General features: G+C 45.7%; 9 protein-coding genes across 9 annotated transcripts; 4 read left to right on the top strand and 5 right to left on the bottom strand.

The window, feature by feature from the left end:
- Nucleotides 1–1019: 1019 nt before the first annotated feature.
- On the bottom strand, nt 1020–4525 carry AtWU_03466 (cyclin domain protein F-box protein; the record flags this gene model as incomplete). Its single annotated transcript, XM_035498578.1, has 7 exons — nt 1020–1286; nt 1359–1736; nt 1803–2333; nt 2384–2560; nt 2624–2772; nt 2848–3028; nt 3083–4525. 7 exons carry the CDS (start codon nt 4523–4525, stop codon nt 1020–1022), a joined length of 3126 nt encoding a protein of 1041 aa, XP_035354471.1.
- Nucleotides 4526–5158: 633 nt separating this feature from the next.
- On the top strand, nt 5159–5746 carry AtWU_03465 (uncharacterized protein; the record flags this gene model as incomplete). The annotated part of the gene is made up of 1 exon (XM_035498577.1): nt 5159–5746. The coding sequence occupies one exon, from the start codon at nt 5159–5161 to the stop codon at nt 5744–5746; it is 588 nt and encodes a 195-aa protein (XP_035354470.1).
- Nucleotides 5747–6641: 895 nt separating this feature from the next.
- AtWU_03464 (SDR family oxidoreductase) lies at nt 6642–7590 on the top strand (the record flags this gene model as incomplete). The annotated part of the gene is made up of 3 exons (XM_035498576.1): nt 6642–7077; nt 7148–7494; nt 7546–7590. 3 exons carry the CDS (start codon nt 6642–6644, stop codon nt 7588–7590), a joined length of 828 nt encoding a protein of 275 aa, XP_035354469.1.
- A 258-nt stretch (nt 7591–7848) lies between these two features.
- AtWU_03463 (FAD-dependent oxidoreductase) lies at nt 7849–9544 on the bottom strand (the record flags this gene model as incomplete). The annotated part of the gene is made up of 9 exons (XM_035498575.1): nt 7849–7947; nt 7997–8125; nt 8178–8314; nt 8362–8379; nt 8428–8560; nt 8613–8882; nt 8941–9137; nt 9184–9227; nt 9279–9544. 9 exons carry the CDS (start codon nt 9542–9544, stop codon nt 7849–7851), a joined length of 1293 nt encoding a protein of 430 aa, XP_035354468.1.
- Nucleotides 9545–10437: 893 nt separating this feature from the next.
- AtWU_03462 (putative arsenate reductase (Arc2)) lies at nt 10438–11001 on the top strand (the record flags this gene model as incomplete). Its single annotated transcript, XM_035498574.1, has 3 exons — nt 10438–10593; nt 10646–10760; nt 10823–11001. 3 exons carry the CDS (start codon nt 10438–10440, stop codon nt 10999–11001), a joined length of 450 nt encoding a protein of 149 aa, XP_035354467.1.
- Nucleotides 11002–11136: 135 nt separating this feature from the next.
- AtWU_03461 (arsenic resistance protein ArsH) lies at nt 11137–12047 on the bottom strand (the record flags this gene model as incomplete). Its single annotated transcript, XM_035498573.1, has 2 exons — nt 11137–11535; nt 11589–12047. 2 exons carry the CDS (start codon nt 12045–12047, stop codon nt 11137–11139), a joined length of 858 nt encoding a protein of 285 aa, XP_035354466.1.
- A 426-nt stretch (nt 12048–12473) lies between these two features.
- cyt19 (putative arsenic methyltransferase Cyt19) lies at nt 12474–13590 on the bottom strand (the record flags this gene model as incomplete). The annotated part of the gene is made up of 5 exons (XM_035498572.1): nt 12474–12589; nt 12643–12783; nt 12832–13174; nt 13228–13332; nt 13390–13590. The coding sequence occupies 5 exons, from the start codon at nt 13588–13590 to the stop codon at nt 12474–12476; spliced, it is 906 nt and encodes a 301-aa protein (XP_035354465.1).
- A 492-nt stretch (nt 13591–14082) lies between these two features.
- Nucleotides 14083–14954, top strand: AtWU_03459 (uncharacterized protein; the record flags this gene model as incomplete). The annotated part of the gene is made up of 3 exons (XM_035498571.1): nt 14083–14109; nt 14165–14465; nt 14563–14954. The coding sequence occupies 3 exons, from the start codon at nt 14083–14085 to the stop codon at nt 14952–14954; spliced, it is 720 nt and encodes a 239-aa protein (XP_035354464.1).
- Nucleotides 14955–15485: 531 nt separating this feature from the next.
- Nucleotides 15486–16049, bottom strand: AtWU_03458 (uncharacterized protein; the record flags this gene model as incomplete). Its single annotated transcript, XM_035498570.1, has 1 exon — nt 15486–16049. One exon carries the CDS (start codon nt 16047–16049, stop codon nt 15486–15488), a length of 564 nt encoding a protein of 187 aa, XP_035354463.1.
- Nucleotides 16050–18694: the final 2645 nt, after the last annotated feature.

Below are 18694 nucleotides of genomic sequence, written 5' to 3'. Positions count from 1 at the left end.
CAGACTTCTGTAATATTATAGAAATATTTATTATATAAATCAGTATTTCATTCTTTTTATTTTTTATTATATTATCTTTTTCGACTATCCTTTACAATAAATTATATTGCTAATAGTAGAAATTTAGATATGCAGACTGAATTTATCTAGTAAAAAAACCTGCATTTCATGAAGATATAGACCAAACTTTTTTAGTAAATAGTTATAAAGAGTATCTATCATTATTATTATAAAACACCATGGACATTTATCTTTGACTGGTAGTACTCTGACACTTCCAAGTATATAAAAATTAGAGTAAATAATAATAATTATAAACTTACTACAGCTAGTATTTATAACTATCTGAGACAAAGAAAGCTCTCCATTAATAATCATATTATAAATAAAATCAAGCGTAGATTAGGATAAGTTAGATACTATTAATTATAATCATAAAACAGGCGGTTCTTGCGAGATGATAGCAAAGACATCAAAACCAGGAAAGGAAATTACAAGGATGGTACCTGGATAAAAATCTAACAGCATAATAAACAGAACCCAGAGGCTTGGCTAAAATAAAACAATACATTCTAATATCTTGGACCAAGATATTCCGGATCTGTTCCGGGAATAGCTTAGCGTATCTTGGCATTAGGACTTAGGAATCAACAGAGAAGTCTAGATAGTAAAGGCAAATTCTGGATTGTCTGTAACTCATCATGACTAGCAATTTGGAATAGGAGCGAGTAAGCTCATGAAAGTACACAATAGGAAACAACTTTAAAGGACACAAAAAGCACAAATAACACAAGTTAGAATAGAGAAGGTACAGGAAAATCCCTACAAGCTCCAGTGCGGCCACGGGGGCCTTCGATAAGATGGAAGACTAATGTGGACATTGACTTATCCTAAGATCAATGAATCAACCAATCAATCAATAAATTGGAATTGGACATGCTTTGGTTGGTGGTCCTGAACAAATGATATCTAAATCTTTGAGGATGTGAGTTTATTATGTGCCTCATATCGCAGTCATCTCAAACGGAATTCTCCTGCAGCAAAACTGGCCCTATATTCAAATCCCTTCCAACATCGGAAACGCAAAGACCTACTATTTCACCATCTGGAATCTGCGAAGGTAGTGTATGAAGCGTTTTCCATCCATCGTCGAAGTTGTAGTGTCTCTGGTCAATATCAATAACGTACCGAGAAATCTCGCCATCGTTTACTAGATCCTCAAAGTTCTTATAATTATCGAAGGATCGTGTAGTGACTTGACCAGTTATCGAGCTTTTGAAGGAGAACTACAAGGTTCCGACATCAATATCACGGGAGGAAATCGCCGGAAAATAAATGAACGTTCGTTCAAGACTTACATATATGCCGACGAAATCTTCGTTGCCTTTACGGATAACAGCCTTGCAAAGGCGGTCTTCCTTTTCAAACGTGATTCCGGGTAACGTAGGATCACTGGTGGTGGCAGTGCCGGCATCAATAATTCGCCCAGACTCGTAAGTGAACCTCAATCCTGAGATTCCTTTCCACATCGAGTGGGTTTGAAATGGGGTAATTGAAATTAACCGGTCGGTGCCGTTTCCGAGTGTCCATAGTACCTTGTGAGGTTCCTCCCATGGGTATTTTGTTTCTCTGAACAAGCCGCCGCTCCAACACGTCAAATGACGGGCTCGCGATAAAGGGGCCATAATGGGAAAGATTAAATCCCAGGTATCAATCATTACCCACATAAGCAAGGACTGGAAATTTGTTATCGAGAGTGTACATTATGGCGTGTAGGCTCTCGGGTGGCAGGGCAATCTTACCAACTTCTCCAAGTAACTGCTCTGGAAGGTCAAGCAGACTATTCCACCCTCGTCAGAGGGCCGAGTCGGTGGCCACACGAAAGATTGAGTATGAGTCGATATTCCAATTTGCATCACACGACCAACGGGCCGTGAGTAATTGAAAAATCTTGTAGCTCCCCTAAGCCAAAGTCGAATTTCCGTTATCGGCTCATTTTCCGGCAAAGTAATTGTACCAACCTCAGTGATCCACTGCCCCAGAATAACGGGACGAGCGGCACTATATTCTAGCCATAAGCCAGAGATCTCATCTGACCGTCTGGGACGACCGTCTTGTCCACAGGAAAATCGTAATCTGACGATGCCATCTAGGGAGGCAGTAGTGTAGTCACAACATCGGCGTTCGACATAATCACTTATGTCGTCTATTCTCTTCCCCTCAAGCTTTGGCATCTGATGCTTGTCGGTCCCCAAAAGTTGTGGCTGATGCAATTCTACGGCATTCGCCGTTTCACATTGTAATCCGAATGTCTGGAACGAATCACCGGCGTCCTATGGATAATTATGAGCGACATCTGTTTGCGGGGGGATATACGACGTACTTCAAGAACAGAAGTGAAGCCAACAATAACTTCTCCTCTAGGTGCCCTTATTACATTACTCATATGGTCAAGCTTGTCTTGCCAGTCCGGATCGTCTGGATGGGGGCAGTCCGCACTGTACGGACCGATGAGTCGATTAGCTACGAATGTTATGTCGCCTCCAAAGTTAGTGAGCATCTAGGAAGTATATATTAGCGCATCCGGTACGATCGCTGGCTTGTGGTTATAGAATTAGCATACCCTAAGTGCGACGACAACGTCCGATCTTCGGTCGTATGCAACGCCCTGTATTCTCTCTCCTTTGGGTCCATCGATGAGGAATGACATTTCTATCATTCCTTGACGGCCGAAGTGCAATGGTTCCAGTCCAACAAAGTAGAAGCTTAAACCTAGTATAGGACATTGGGGCTTGGAGATGTGCGCTACGACTCGGCTTAGGTGCGCTAGCCTTTCCCCGCGCTCACCGCCAAATTCAATGTTCAGGAAACGATTAAAAACTTGGGAAGAAAGAGCCTGAAGCCCAGGCAATAAGCGCGGTCCAGCTCGTGGGGGACATGGTGTCCATATTGTCTCGAGCTGCGGTGGCTGGCTAGGTGGAGAACAGGATGGGCTGTCGTCGATTCCCATTCCGACCATTTTGAATGCCTGTTGCAGTTTTAGCTGACGCACTTGACTCCATAACTATTGTAAAATACATACGTCAAAGGCTGCTAGAACATGAAGTTCTTCGACAGGCCTCTCCGGAACCAAATGTGCGTATGAAATATGCGCCTCCTTGGATTCTGTGTTCCCAATCCATCTTGTCCAGCAAGTGAGCGTGCCGCGCCTCAAGAGTAATCTCAAGCCGACAATGCCTCCTGCACATATTGCCACGCCAAAACCTACAACGTCTTGCGATGAAGGAAACATGACAAAAGGCTGCTTCTTCTGACCGGTATAACCAAGAAGGCGCGTTTGCTCCTGACCAGTATAAGTGTCTGTGAGTGTGAAACGCAGGCCGGCTATGTATTCTCGGGAACCAAAGGTTACCAGAAAAACCTCTGCTCGGTCGATCTGTCCGTTCCCAGTGGGTAACGCTAATTCCATCTCACGTATGGTTCTGCCTCCAGATACTAGAAGGTTATAAGTATATTGATCAGTCTTCTCTTCCGTTGTAATGAATTTTGTTGAATGCCGCTGCACACGCGGTAGAGTATTTGAATCGCCAGGATAGAAGGCACCACGGACAAGAATTCCACTTTCAACAGTGTGATGCTGGAGCAAACCTGCATGTTTGGAGATAAGATTCCATATCCGACGACGATTTTTGAGGCCCCAATTTTCCGGAAGATGCAGTGCCGCTTTGATTGCGAAGTAAGCTCGACGCCAATTTGACACTGGTCCAGTCAGTATTGGCAACGCAAAGTTCATCTCAAAACCGGGGCAAAAGCGGCTCCACCAAAAGCCTTGTGGCAGGGACATGACACAAGTTTTGGCAGCTACCCAAGGAGAGGCCAATCTCAGGTCTCCCACTGATTTTGAGGATAGGTAGCTGGCAATATGATGTATCATTTCAGTTGGGAGAGTGGAAAACCTATCACTGTCGGCACCAATGGTGCTGGGGACACTGATAGTACAAGGGAACCTATCATGTTCGCGCCCTGGAAGGAACAAGCTTTCCACACTAAGTAAGTGAGAGGGGTTAACCAAGAGATAAGCATGTTGACTGCGGATAATATCCGCCACGGGGCTGTCAAATTGTCGCTGAAAGTGGGCTGCGCCCTCAGAGCCATGCTCCGAGTCTTCAATCCAAGTACCTTTCCACACGGAACAGTAGAGTATAGCGTGTAAGGTAGTACAAATTCTTGTAACGTTCGATTCCTTTCGCGGTGTGCTTTGGAGAATGATATCCCAGCAGCCGGCATGAAGGATGAAAGACCAGTGTCCATCAATGTCAAGGAATTTGACATATTCTTCACGTTGGGCATGTCGGTCTGTGATAGAAGCTTCTGGTTCAGGCGTGGCGATAACTCTATCATTGGGGTCGAGGTAACCTATACCACTGATTGTAGCCGGGGCCCAAAATGCGTGACGTCTGACTGTTTGCCACACGGCAATAATCAGCTCGGGCGAACAATGAAACCAACGGAGGTTAGAGGTCATAAGATGAAGGAATAACGAACCCACACGAAGCATCTGGTACCATTCCAGCGCCGTTACCTCGTCTAGTGCATCAACTGTAACTGGCTCGATAACAACCCCGCAAATGGGGCAGAAGAAGTTCCTGCGCACCAGCGTGATCAATTGTCGATCCACGTATTAGGCGACTGTTGGGAGGTGTTCAGACAACTTCCCAGGGGGTCAGGTCACAATTGAATGGAATAGCCTAATCAACCCGAAGGGTCGGAGTGAGCCTGGCTTACTTGACGGGCCAAATGAGGATGGAGCAACACAGTGACTTTTATGAGAAATAGCGATGGCGAAGCTTGGGACGGAGAGGGGCAGATGAAACTTGTTTGCACGCATTGTATCAGGTGACACAGGTTACACGGTGTGAACTCTCAGTGACAGTAAACACTGGTCAGTAAACATGACGAGTAAACAAATATGATAGATGCACATTCGTGTACATCACCGCGTGCAGAGCCGCAGCCGCAGCCGCAGCCTGGCAGGTGGGGCTTTAGCGCCGGACCTTAACTCTTACCCTCTTCGCACCATAGAACTCCTAACATTGATTGAATGATCCTCAAGATTTGAATAGATTACCCTGCGACATCAAAACCTACATTCGACAATATGGCATCTCAGCCCATATCCGTCTTCTTCCGTCACGTCACTCTATTCAGTGCGCTCACCGCTATCAAACCGGACTCGACCGTATCGCCTGTCAGCATACTCTGGACGAACGCATGCATCGCCTTCTTTCCACTGTTCTCGAGATTCAAGGTTGCCGGCAATGAGGTAGTCTGGGGAGATGGCAAACTGCCCGATTGCGTCGTGCTACAAATCGCCATGCTTGACCCTTCCCCTGAGCCTCGGGGCAACAATACCGTTCCATCCGAGAAACTAGTATTCGTTATGCAGTGCCGAAGTCCTCAAAAGGACACTCCGTCTGAGTGGAAATTAGCAGAGGGTCAACTACTGGATTACTGCCTGGGGAACATCCGTGAAACGACGCGAACCTTTGCAGCCACGGCAATCGGAACCAGAGCCAGATTCTGGAAATACGATAAACCAGCACTCACGCCTTTACTTGCCGATGATAAGACCTATGATCTGCTTGATGATTCTGCTAGCTGCGAAGTAGAACAATGTCTGAACTATATTCGAGATAATGGATGGACCTGGGCGCAGAATGGTACCACGCGGCCATTACAGCTCTAGGACAGCTTCCGCCTTCGAAACGTTCGCTCGATAAAGCAGACCTTGTAGGGACTTATGAGACCGCGGTTTTGCGTTTCTTTCAATTTCCTCCGTACCGGCCCAAATGTTACTTTTTTTCTTTCCTTCTTTCTTTGATTCTTATTTTATGTTTCCCATATTCCAACTTATTTCATTTTTATTTCTTGTTATTTTGTCAAGGGATGTGGAAATACTTCAAAGTAAACGTTACTCTATGACATCCATTTGCTTATATGATACTTGGCTATTGTGGTGTATAATGAATATAGTACGACAAATGCTCATGGGGTCTAACGGCTTCGGTTATCTTTATCGGTGCATATGTCACCCCCGGCGAAATCTTAACTTCTGGGGCGGCAAGTCTTAGACAAGCACGGCCCTAGTTGATTCAGGATAGCTTGACTGAGGTTCTGGGAATGTCAAAAATGTAGTATTTGGCTCATTAGTGGCCTTACATATCTGCGTAAATGCTACTCGGGTTGTCACCCTCTAGCCCGCTAATCATGGATGCTAACCGATTCTCTGGGAAAAAGGAACGAAATGAAGTCCACCTCAGTCAGCTACTTCAGTATACTCATTAAACAATGCACGACAACAACTTGCATCCTGAAATACTCATTTTCATCATCCCCCGATGAACAAACTCACCGCAACATACCAGACTATTCCCCATTCAGCCCGATAAGATAACGTTATTATTAATAGATCCCACGAGATCCGTAATCCACTGGTCCATTTCTGCCCGGATACGAGATCCCCACAACACAACCCGTAAGCTTACCTCCTTGCTCCTTGTTCTGGCTTTATAAACCCCATCATCCCCGATCCTTGCAATTCAATGTTTGTGTGCCTCACGACCTTATCAAACTAACCAACCATGTCCCTCCCAACCGTTCTCATCACCGGCTGCAGCGCAGGCGGTATCGGCTCCGCCCTAGCCGAGGCCTTCCACGAGCGGAACCACCACGTCATTGCGACTGCCCGTTCCGTGGATAAAATGTCCCATCTATCAAAGTATCCCAACATGACGCTTCTCAAATTAGATGTGACTTCTGCCGATGATATTGCCGCCGCTGTGGAAGCTGTGAAATCGCTTACCGGCGGGAGGCTCGATTATCTTGTGAATAACTCAGGTCTCCCGCTTACGTTTCCGGCACTGGAGACGGATATCGAGAAAGCCAGAGAGGTCTTTGATGTCAACTTCTGGGGTGTTGTGAGAATGGTGAATGCGTTCTCCGAGATGGTTATTGCAGCCAAGGGAGTTATCGCGAATCATTGCTCCATGGGTGGGGTCATGACGGTTCCGTGGAATGGTCAGTGCTTAAATTCCGCTACGGGGTGACCAGGAGTTGATGGAGATGATCTGGCTAACTGGGGATATAGCATTTTATACATCTTCAAAAGCGGCATTAAAATCATATAGCGAGGGTCTACGTCATGAGCTCGCACCATTTAATGTCAAAGTCGTGACGATCATGACTGGTGTCGTGGGGTCGAATCTTTGGACTCGCGCACCGGAGTTGAATCTGGAGGGATCAAGGTATGCGCCTGCGACAAAGGAGATAATGGATATTGCGACGGGAGCCAACACAGGCGGCACGATGCCTTGCTCCGAATATGCCCGTCGTGTGGTTGATGATTTGGTGGGTGGGAAGACTGGGCTTATTTGGAGGGGGAAGATGGCCTCCATTGGGTGGTTTTTGACGTCGTTTATGCCGACGTGGGTTTTGGTATGTATCTCCTCTGCTGCCAATGGGTGAGTGTTTGCTAAATCGGTATAGGATATGATGACGAATCATATGAGCGGACTGGATAAGTTGAGTTGATGTGAGGAAGAGGTAGCAAAGCTTATAAAGGCTACGGTGTTCTTGGTGTTGTAGGGGAGTTATCTATTTTTCTATCAGTGACTTGGAACCAAGACTTATTGCAGATGCATATATACTGTATGATAAATCAACATGGGATATCGGAAATGGGCGTCACGTTTAGACATATCTCCTTTCAAGAAAAATTTATATCATTTCTATCAGTCTACTTCTAAGAACTTTGTCTTATCCCACAACCAAATACCAATGTTGCTGTATCTACAGCCGAGAATTCAAATCTTCTCCACGACCCGACTGCTCAACCGCCGCGCGCCTAGCATCTTCGGCTTCGTAAGTCTCCCTCCACGCCTCCTCGACCTATGACTAAAGTCAGCATATCCAATCAGTATCTCCAATGGTAACATACATTATAGCGATACAACCATCCATGATCATCATCCCACTTTTTGGAAACAATCATCGATACTGCTTCGTCGAAATCGTCCGTCTTCTTCACTGACACATCCGACTTCCCATGACCATCCAAAATGTCATACTGCAAGATCATAAGTAAATGTACACTCAGATACTGTCCTGAGGGTGCTTACCATGGCAGCATAATGTGGAGCTCGAACTCTATCGAACAGTTCCAGTCCATCTTGTATTGGCAGTCCGCGCTCATGGGCCCACTTCACGGCGCGCGTAAGTACATAGACGTCCTCGAGTGCGAAGCCGGCGCCGGCGCCTAAACAAGTTAGTGAGTTCTCTCGCTAGTTTAGATGCACCCCTTACCGAATGCACCGGAAAGAGCTGTATATGGTTAGCATTTGGGAAACTCAGAGAATGATGAGAACATACGGTGCGATGCGTCCCCGACAAGTGCGATCGATCCATGAGAAATAACACTAGATAACCGTGGTCCAGAGAAAAGGGCAAATTTCTTGACAACCTTGATCTTCTCAAGTACGCCCTGAAGAGCAGGCGAAAAGTCCTACTCGATATGATCAGCAGTGAGTAAACGGATTTGCATGAAAGGAATATACTTTGTATCTCCAGCTGAACTCCTCTACACTCGCATCCTGTCCCCAACTCACTGGAACAGTCTCTGCAGTCTGAGGAACTCGCGCGGCAATCTCATAAACATTGTTATTCAAGTTGCAGGTGTACAGACGATCGGCTGGTCCATGCCAGAAGGTCACGGAGTCCGGGATACCAGGTATGCTTAAGATATCGCGGGCGTCTGCGAGTGCGCGATATGCCGTGGTTCCGATGTACTTAAGACGGTGTTCGGGGTGGGCGAATTGTCGGACAACCTAAAATGTGAGTGACGGGTCAAATGTTGAACAGGGGTTGGTGACTGACTGATCGGACACCATCAGCTCCAACAAGAAGATCCGCCTCGTCGGTGTGGCCGTCTTCAAAGCGTAGGAAGAATGCTTCTGAGGGAAGCTGAGACACTTCTACTAGTCGACTTGAGAGTCGTAGCTTTGATTTGTCAACACCTTTCAGTAGAGCTTGTTGAAGTACAGATCGAAGCGTGCGAGCATGAAGATAGCGAGAAGGTGTGCCTGATACGGTCAGATGCCAGGCAATCCAAGTTTTGGGGGTCCATACCTTCCTGTCCCTTTGACAACAATAGCTCCCCAGTCTTCCCGTTTCTACATGTCTATTGCTCAGTCATGTCCTTTTATAAGAGGCAGAATACCCACCGATGCTGAACTGCATGTCCATCTGCGGGACGAAACAAATCTTTTGAGTCGACATCGCCATACACTCCGAATAGATCGAGCATGCGCCACGTATTCTGTTGAATGCTGATCCCTGCACCGACTTCCCGAAGCTCCCGGGCCTGCTCGTAGACACGCAATTCAACAAATGGTAGTTTGGCAAATTCAATAGCTGCTCCAAGTCCTGCTGGGCCGGCCCCAATTATAGCAACTCGCAGCTTAGCTGGAGATCCCGAGTCTGTAGTCATCTTGTGTGGCCGAATGCAACAATTTTGGTACTCGGAGCGAAATGCACGTCCGGGTCTTGTTCGACAATCTTACGGATAACACCCACACTTAAGTAGTCTGCCACGTTTATGCATTGGGCTAGATTCGTGACGTTTGGAGACAATGATAGGTTCGATAAGGTGGCAGACAGGGAATTGTCATTATCAATCATACTATGGAATTGCGTGATTGGCGTTGGTTGTGGCGTGGAGAGGCGGGGTTGTGGTCCGGGTTTCAGGAACCGCGATGGACTGCTTTAGTGGTGATGTTAAGGTGTTGCAAGATAATTCGCGATCGTAATAAACACAGATTTAATGTACCAATTTAAACGATCTGCCCGGGATTAAGGAGACTGCAGGTATTGGCCTGGTGCGATCGCAATCACTCAATCATGAGTCGCTTACTCACATATTTTACCAAAAATGCTCATTCTGATCATAACATTGGGAAAGACGGCATATGCACGCATGTATACCGCGAGTCACAAAACATTTCAAGTTAAACGATCTGACATTAGTAGTAGCAACTTCATGCCGTGACAAGACTAGCAGTAGCCCGTCGAGTTGGAATGTACACTCATAGGACTCCCTGAGAAACATAATTTATCAGAATAATGCCTATTTCAAAATTTTGGGAAGATCTAAATAGTAGGAGAATGGGTCCAGCAAACCGAGGTTATTCAGACCGGATGTTGCCCTGGAATGTCACTGATCGATGCTGATTGGTCAACGGAGCATTCACGCTGTGTTTGGCGATCTTGGCCCACCGAACCAGAAGAAGCCCGTAGTTGAAGTATGAACAAGCGGCTGGAACTCTTCCTCATTAACAATCTATCCGTACAGTTCACTGAGTAAACAGCTACAATTGACCCATGATGTCTACAGATACTCTTCCTTGGCACGCAGCCTATCCCGCACCTCGGAGCACGGCAATCGGTATCCGTCGCGAGGAGGTACTAGGATGGTTTCGCTCAGGTAGACAGCCCGGACGTGATTTCCTATTAATAGACCTACGTCGGACGGATTTCGAGGTGAGTTAGTAGATCAGGATAAAAGGTGAATGTAATTGACATGCGTTTTCAGGGAGGTACCATCCGAGGATCCATTAACCTCCCAGCCCAGACTCTGTACCCTGCAATCCCAACACTCTATTCTCTTCTCAGCCAAAGCCAGGCTACGAAGGTTATCTGGTACTGTGGTATGTTACATATTATTGCTTCCTCTCATTTAAGAGTGGTGGAATGTGCTCACTAGACTCAGGTTCATCGAAGGGCCGTGGAGTGCGAGCCGCGAGTTGGTTTGCCGACTACATTGAGCAGCAACAAGACACCCGGATGAGAAGTCTTGTGCTAGAAGGGGGTATTAAAGGATGGGTGGCAGCAGGGAAGGAATACACGGATTTCATGGATGAATACGACGCATCTGCATGGACTGCTTAAATTTACTACTTTGATTCGTTCTACCGGTTGAGGGCAGCAATGACAGTCAAGGGGCTGTTCTAGACAATCTATGTTTCTTCAAACAACTAAGAGCCTGAATAGTTATTTACAAATCAGGAGCTTTTAGGTCACACTTTATGCTTGTTTGGCGCCTTCCTTCATCTCCTTGATCCGCTTCTCTTCCCGCTCGCTGAACCGATCACCAAAAAGGTCCAGGTGAGGTCGCATGAGGATGGTATATTTCACGAACTCCTCCATACAATCAACTAACCGGTCCCGGTTACCACTAGGGAGAAGTCTCTGGTCCCCCGGTTGACCTTCATCTGGGAAATGGGTATATGCCTTCGGGATAGATGACTGATTGGGGATTGTAAACATGCGCATCCACCGGCCGAGTATCCGCAGGGAATTGACAGCATTGAACGATTGCGACCCGCCACATACTTGCGCGATAGCAAGCGTCCGGCCCTGTGTGGGACGCACGCTGCCTGTGGTTAACGGGATCCAATCGATCTGATTTTTGAATACGGCGGTCTTGGGGTGGATTAGTAATTGAAGTAGTAAGACGTGAGGGAAGGGATGCCAACCAGGTTGCCATGCTGTTCAGGCGATATCCAAACATGCCCATCGCTCCATTTACTGAGGTCTCGGAGTTCCTGCACCTTAGGATGGTCGTGATCGGTATCATTTTTGACTGGTAAACCGTCGGGATTGAACACGCGGACATCGCACCCTAGGCGGAACAGAATCCTGCTAGCTTCCAATGCCACGAGACGCGAATAAGACCTTTGGCGGAGACTGCCGTACAACACTAGCACTTTCAATCTGTTGTTTGATTGTCGCAGCTCCTGCGCTGCCATCTCCATGGCGATTGTTAACTCTAACTTGTTGACCCAGTCGTCAGATGCGCCATCGTCGAGAAGAAAGGGGCGATATTTATGGCGAATATTGGCGTCATCCTCGCTCTCAGATATTGCGAGAGATGGGAATTTGTTAATGAATGAGGGGATACTAGGCCCAGGTTGAGCAGTAACGGAATACGCCATTTTGCCGTATCTCCTGGGAACCGATAGTATTACTGAGTGAATGAATGGAGTGAGCCCGTGCAACGAGGGGGCTTGTAGACGGCCAAGCATTGGGTATTTAGTATAACACTTTCTGGGCTCGGATCAAGATATACTTCTAGTGAAGTGTGATGATTTATGTTCGTAGACCCAAACATGTAAACTCCCAGGGCAGCCGGCGGCAAGTATGTCACTGGTGTACGCTGATTGGATGTCGCTCCCTTTCTGCGAAGGTGCACTAGTACCAACAAAAGTGGATCCAGGTCCCGGGCTAGAGTGGAGTCACACCTGACGAGTTCGGATATTAGTGCATCTGGCTTGGGGGAATTTGTCACAGGATGCAGTTTTATTCCCATCGCTCTCATACTCATACTACATATAAATTCCATTCGATTAATAGTGACTAATTCAAGGCAAGGCTACAGGATTATCTGGGTGGTAGGCACCAAGGAACTCCAGCTCTTCTACAGGTGATTCCTTCAACCAAGCCATCTTGGGCTTCACGGCATATATTTGGAAAGAGCCTTGACAAAGTGTCAGTGACCTATAACCCAGGATGGTAGAGGTGCTAACTGACCAACCCACTCGTTGAAGTCCAACTCTGCTATCGCATTCGGAGACTCAATACCGCATCCGCCGCTGCAGCACGAGCTCTGGGGTAAATACGACGACTGTTTATAGAGGTTGAGGTCCGATTTGGTATCCACAATAAACACGCCTGTCATTATATTAGAACGGGGGCCTCTTATTATGGTGGTATATGTACCTTCAAATCCGGCCTGCCTGAGATACTCGTCGTACAATCCAATCTGACTAGCCCCAGCAACACACCCAACATAAAGGGCCATGTTTTTGGTAATGGTAGCCGGGAGCGGTTTCCTAGCCAGGATATCACTGATTGCTACTCTTCCACCAGGCTTGAGGAGTCGAGCAATCTCTCCAAAAACGGTCTCTTTGTCTGTCGCCGGCACCAGGTTGATAACACAGTTGCTGATAATGCAGTCAATGCTGGAGTCAGGCAGCGGTATGCAGTTGACATTGGCTTCGACGACCTTTGCATTGGACAGGCCTGCCTTTTGGATGTTCTTCTTGGCGAGTTGGTTCATATTCTAAGTTTAGAATCAGCCATGACTCTTTAGGGGGAAGGTCTTGGAGCACTTACTTCTGTCATGTCAATGCCGATGGCCTGTCCATTGCGGCCAACTTTACGAGCCGCCAGAAGGACATCAATACCGCTGCCACTGCCAAGATCCAGAACCGTTTCGCCCTAAGAAGGTTAGAACCTATTTGTTGGCGCTCGTGGCACCAGGTAGCAAAGCCAAACCTCTTTCAAGTTCGCGAAACCAACGGGATTTCCACAGCTTGACCCGAGGTTTGCCTTCTCTGGCAGCGCACTAAGATCCCCCGCAGTGTAGCCGAATGCCCTGGCGATATTCTCTTCTACTTCGCTCGACTGGGTGTTATCACTGTATTTAGCAATAGACCCGTAGCGCGTTTGAACGAGATTGTAGGTATCTCCAGACATATCGTGGAAGAATAATAGATCTGTGAGATCAATTGTTAAAGGGGGCTTTTGTGGAGTGGGATTAGCAGGACATCTGGGGTGCGGACGGGAGGTATTCCAAGTGTCTTTATATCCAGGGGCGAGGGCAACAATCAATAGCCCTTGCTCCTATTTTTGGACAATCATGGCTCGTGACAAGTTCGCTTCTGTATATTATTGGTGTCATTTTCATACGTGGTATGTCATCAGTTGGGGCAAGGGAAAGTGGTATGTCACCATTTTCGGAGTGGAGTTCCCCGCACGCCGAGAGCCTTTGACCAATAGAAGCGCATGATTTGAAGCCATTTCCACTCTTTCTTCCCCCTTCGGACCAGGAGCATCGTTGTTAATTCCAACGCAGCTGCTACAAGACCCGACGAAAGGTCGTTAGCGATGTTTGATGGCTGATAGTAGAATTTGTGGATACTGGAACGCAGAAGCATCGGAGATATAGATTCTGTGCTACGTTCTAACATGCCTCGCATAAAGCAGAAGACCAAAGCATAGTGATCCCGTTTCTGCATCAAATTGCGATGCGATATCTAACTTCAGCTAGGCAGAGGATCTGGCCCGCGTGCGCAACAACCAGCGCCGCTGCAGACAGCGAAAACGCGATCATGTAGCTGAGCTAGAACATGAACTTGCATCTATCATGGAGGCTACTTCCCGTGAGATCCTGGGACTACGGTCTCTTATGGACAGCCTTCGTCGGGAGAACGAAAGTTTAACGGCTCTACTCAATCTCCGCGGTATCGACGACAAAATGCCTAGGGTCAGCAGGCAAGCAGAGTACGATAATAACGTCATAGGCAATATATGCAGGGATCCGGCTCTGTTGATGGACGAGACTAGCTTGGGTGCGTGAGCTAAATCCCCTGCTATTTACCTACGAGCACATGGCCTACTTTATCAAACACCTTCTGGGTAATATATCTGATACTTCTGGATTTTCAGTGGGACCAACAAAAGACACACCAATGGGACAGGTTTCCCAGCTCTGCTATTGTCCATCGAAGGGTTCTTCTTCTGTTTCGTTTGAAGACCTCAAAGATTCCAACTGCCTCCCGATTCCACCACAGGTGGCGCCAATTTCTGCGTCTTTTTATGACCCAGGTACCGATGTACTGGAATCCATCCTGAGAAATGAGGTGTCGGAAGACAAGTACGAAGACACGACAGTGTGTGCCGTAGCTTTGGAGCTGGTCATGAGTTGCAACACAAAGAACCTAAGTATATTGGACCTTGATATGCGTCTTCGGTCAGGGTATAGGAGCGCGCGCTTCCAATGGGAGGGCTGCAGAGTTGATAACCAGGTCCTGTTTGCTGTTCTTGCTGAAATAACGTGAAGACGGCGTGGACTAGCAGAATAGGACGGACTAGGTTGAAGGATGCTATTTGGGGTTCTGCTTCCTAAGCTGGAATACTATTCTCGGCACACGCGCATTTGGGAATACAAAATCCAAGTCAACAATTGACCGCCATGTCCCCTTGTTTTGACCACATATATGTTTCGTATCACATCGGATAACTGATGGGCTTTACAAGCCAAGACATAGTTGAAGCCTCTAGTATTGATCATGCAATGGAATGACCTCATAGAAGTTAGGCTTTGCGTCTACACGCAAATCTTTGTCCTTGATGTTAAGAGCCGGGACAAACTATTAATATCTTTGGCTGTCATGCTTAGAAACGGCGTACCCTTTCCCGTCGAGGCACCTATTTCGACGGATTTTAAAGTAATGGTCTTTATCTCAAAACGTGAAATGTCATTGGCTCCAGAGCTTTGATAAACTAGACCGACTCATAAGTTGCTTTAAATACATTCTAGTGACATCAACTCTGCCACAATAAAGATACATCCATTCGCTCTCACATCCTCAACTCTTCTGCTGAGTAATGGGATCTGGAATCTCCCCGCGAATAATCTTGACGGGAATGTCGACATTCACCACCCCGTTCGGGCCCACGTACTCCGGGCGTGAAAACAGTTCAATCATCACGAAGTCACCATCGTCCACACCGTTGAACAGGTGATGAGCTCCTGATATAGGCAAGCGCCATCTCCACCAGATGTCACCCTCTGATACATCTGCATCATGTGGGATATTGAATGGCAGCCCGGCATCTTCCAGACTCTGGGCCCAGAGGGAGAGCTCTTCGTTGTAATGCAAAACAATTGTTGAGTCATGTCCAGACTGTTCATCCATTACAACAATCCAGTAGGATTGCAGCATGTCTTCGCTTCCGTGTTCCCTGAGCTCTGAGATCTTGTTTCGGGCCCAGAGGCGAAGCTCGGTGTCTGTCGCGTCTTTAAAGCCAGTGGAAAAGTCACTGATTGGTAGTTCGGTGCCATAACTGTCGAATTCAGTTTGTTCCGGTGTTCGGACAACGCAGAAGAAGTTGGGACAGTCTGGGCTATGGTACCGGGCGAATTGGTCCATGAAGCTATTCAATATCGAGATAAGGCACAATAAGCATGTTCATACTACCACAAGAGATAAAATAGATGATCTTACACTGGCCGTTACGTCTGCAGTGCAGAAAAGGAAGAATACGGACATTGCGTGATACGGTGACTATGAAGAAGCAATCTGCGATGGGGATATGGAGTGGAGAGTGAATAGGAATACTGGTAAGGAAAAGAGGGCCAGGTAGCGGACGCGCTGATGCCCGACAGGTGACAAAGAACAGCTTGTTGGTTAAGTGACAAGGATTACACGGGACAGGCCAGCGCCGCTCCGACATGTTTATGTCAATGCAATCCTGCTGTATAGGATTCCACTAGGATACACCCCCTGTTGTAGCCTACCACGCTAGCCAACATCTGTATGTATGGGAGTATGAGCCGGTCGCCATCCTGCAGTGTTGCCGAGACGCTTAGCACTTCAGCTAAGTCCCAACAGGATAGATTAGGCTCGGGTATAATATAGAGACAGATATCTTGAATCTCTGGAACCCTCGTGTTGGTATTACTGACCTCGACACCCTTTGCTATCGAACCCAGCCGGCCTATTTCGGTTTGCATTCGTGACCTCCTGGACGTCAAAGGCCCACAGAAGTACATGTTGCCACTTGTTACTAGGATCTATCATTTCCTTTGTGTCTTGATCAAGACAGGCAGAGCGCCGGTAGCTACATTTATTGAAGCTGTCCTGGATGAAACTGTGGGCTTACCCGATCCATAACAAGATTATCAGCACCCCGTAACTTCATATGAAACGGTCGATCGTAACCCGAATTCCCCAATGTACAAAAGAAGGATGCAAGAATGCCGACAAAGACGGACTCACATGTTATGACTTTATTGTCCTCCCAACTACTACGCTGATCAGTCGTTGAGCTCTGTCAGTTATTCCTACAGCCTAACAACTAAAGCTTTAATCTACATAAACCTAAGTGAGTATTTGTCCAGCACATATGACCATAGGGTGTGGAAAACAGGGCTTCCCGTCTGCTCAGCTGTACTTAAGCCAACATGATTAAACGTGGCAGACCAGAAGATAAGCCTTTATTAGGTTGCTGCTTTATGGGTAAGCAACACTAAGTTATAGAGTGAGTGCGGGTGAGTTGGCTGATATTGTCAAGGATATAGATAAGCAAGATGAGCAAGTAGGTGAGCAGGGTGAGCAAGTGGGTAAGCAAGCAGGTGAGTAAATAAGCCCCTGAAAAACCTTGATAGATATTCTGTGAAGTTAAAATAGGACACTTCAGCTGTTGTCTATCTATCTTTTCTTTCATCTATTGAAAATATCTATTATCACTAAATCTCTTGAAACATGATTCTATAATAAAGACCAGCCATGTTATATAATAAATATTTAGTCCTATATAAGAAGCAGAAACAAAGAAAGATTACTAAGCTCTGTAAGCAAGCTGAATTATACAGTTTTACTACAGAATACCAGAAGAATATAGAAAATAAAGAAAATGAGATATACTACAAAAAGCAAGCTCCAGCTACTATAATAAAATATAATATAATTATTAAATATTAGAAAATATAAATGACTATACTGTACTAAACATATATAAAAAGCGGTGCTGATTCTTAATAGATAGATAAGAATACAAAATAAACCTGAAAACAAATTCCTTTCAAAACTGGAGCCTGATTCTTCTGTCCAGACCTGGAAACTCTTTCCTGAAATATACATCTATATATAGACAAAGAAAAAGCCTTCTCAGGATACTATACTGAACTATACATTTATTATAATAGCTGAATAGAAGAGGATAACCTCAAGAAACATTTCTAACACTGTTAAAGCTGACATTTTCAATATAAGTCATAAATCAATTACTCCTTTTCAGACATCTATATACTTACTCTGGAAAAAGCATATACATAATATCTTAATACTAAGACATAAACTTCCTACAGAATACAGAAAAAAATTCCAAGTTATAGCAAAAGATATTAATCTTCTTCTAAGACACTTATTTCAGGATAATGACCATGACTATATTCACGAACAGGCTTAATTCCAGAATAGATTTACCTTGTCACTGTTCTTGGATTCTGGATCTCAAGCCAGATCTATTATTAAATCAAGTGATTATAGAGATACCAATAAAGCTCTCTTTTATAAGGTAAGTAGAAGACCTTACTACATAAACAAAGTATAAAAAACTAAACCTTTATAAAAAACACCTTATCTTCAATATACAATTCAAAGATAATGAAATTAAATAATGGGTTATTATTAGATCAGAATTTCTCAAAGCCCTCCGGTATGACGATAAAGCAAATATATAAATATTTAAGTTGAAATATTATTATTATACAAGCTAATATCTTTAGTCTAAAGAACTGGATCCCGGAACAAAAGATACTTGGACAAAATTTTATTTTCTATATTATAATTGTAGGTATAGCCGACCAAGCTTTCAAAGGCATTCGGACTGTTAATAAATTACTGTTAAAAAGACTACCAAAGAGAAGAGAATCCTGGATACTTGAATAAGAGATCCATGCAAGGCACCAGCCAGTTCTTTATATAATAAGTATAAATAGACCACATCTTATTAGAGCTCTAACATTCACCTCACTCCAGCATAACTTCATCTCTCTTACGCGATGAGAATA

The sequence above is a fragment of the Aspergillus tubingensis genome (assembly GCF_013340325.1).
Source record: "Aspergillus tubingensis WU-2223L DNA, scaffold_5, whole genome shotgun sequence".
Classification (NCBI taxonomy): domain Eukaryota; kingdom Fungi; phylum Ascomycota; class Eurotiomycetes; order Eurotiales; family Aspergillaceae; genus Aspergillus; species Aspergillus tubingensis.
The sequence above is the reverse complement of the archived record's forward strand: the minus strand, read 5'-3'. Positions and strand labels throughout refer to the sequence as shown.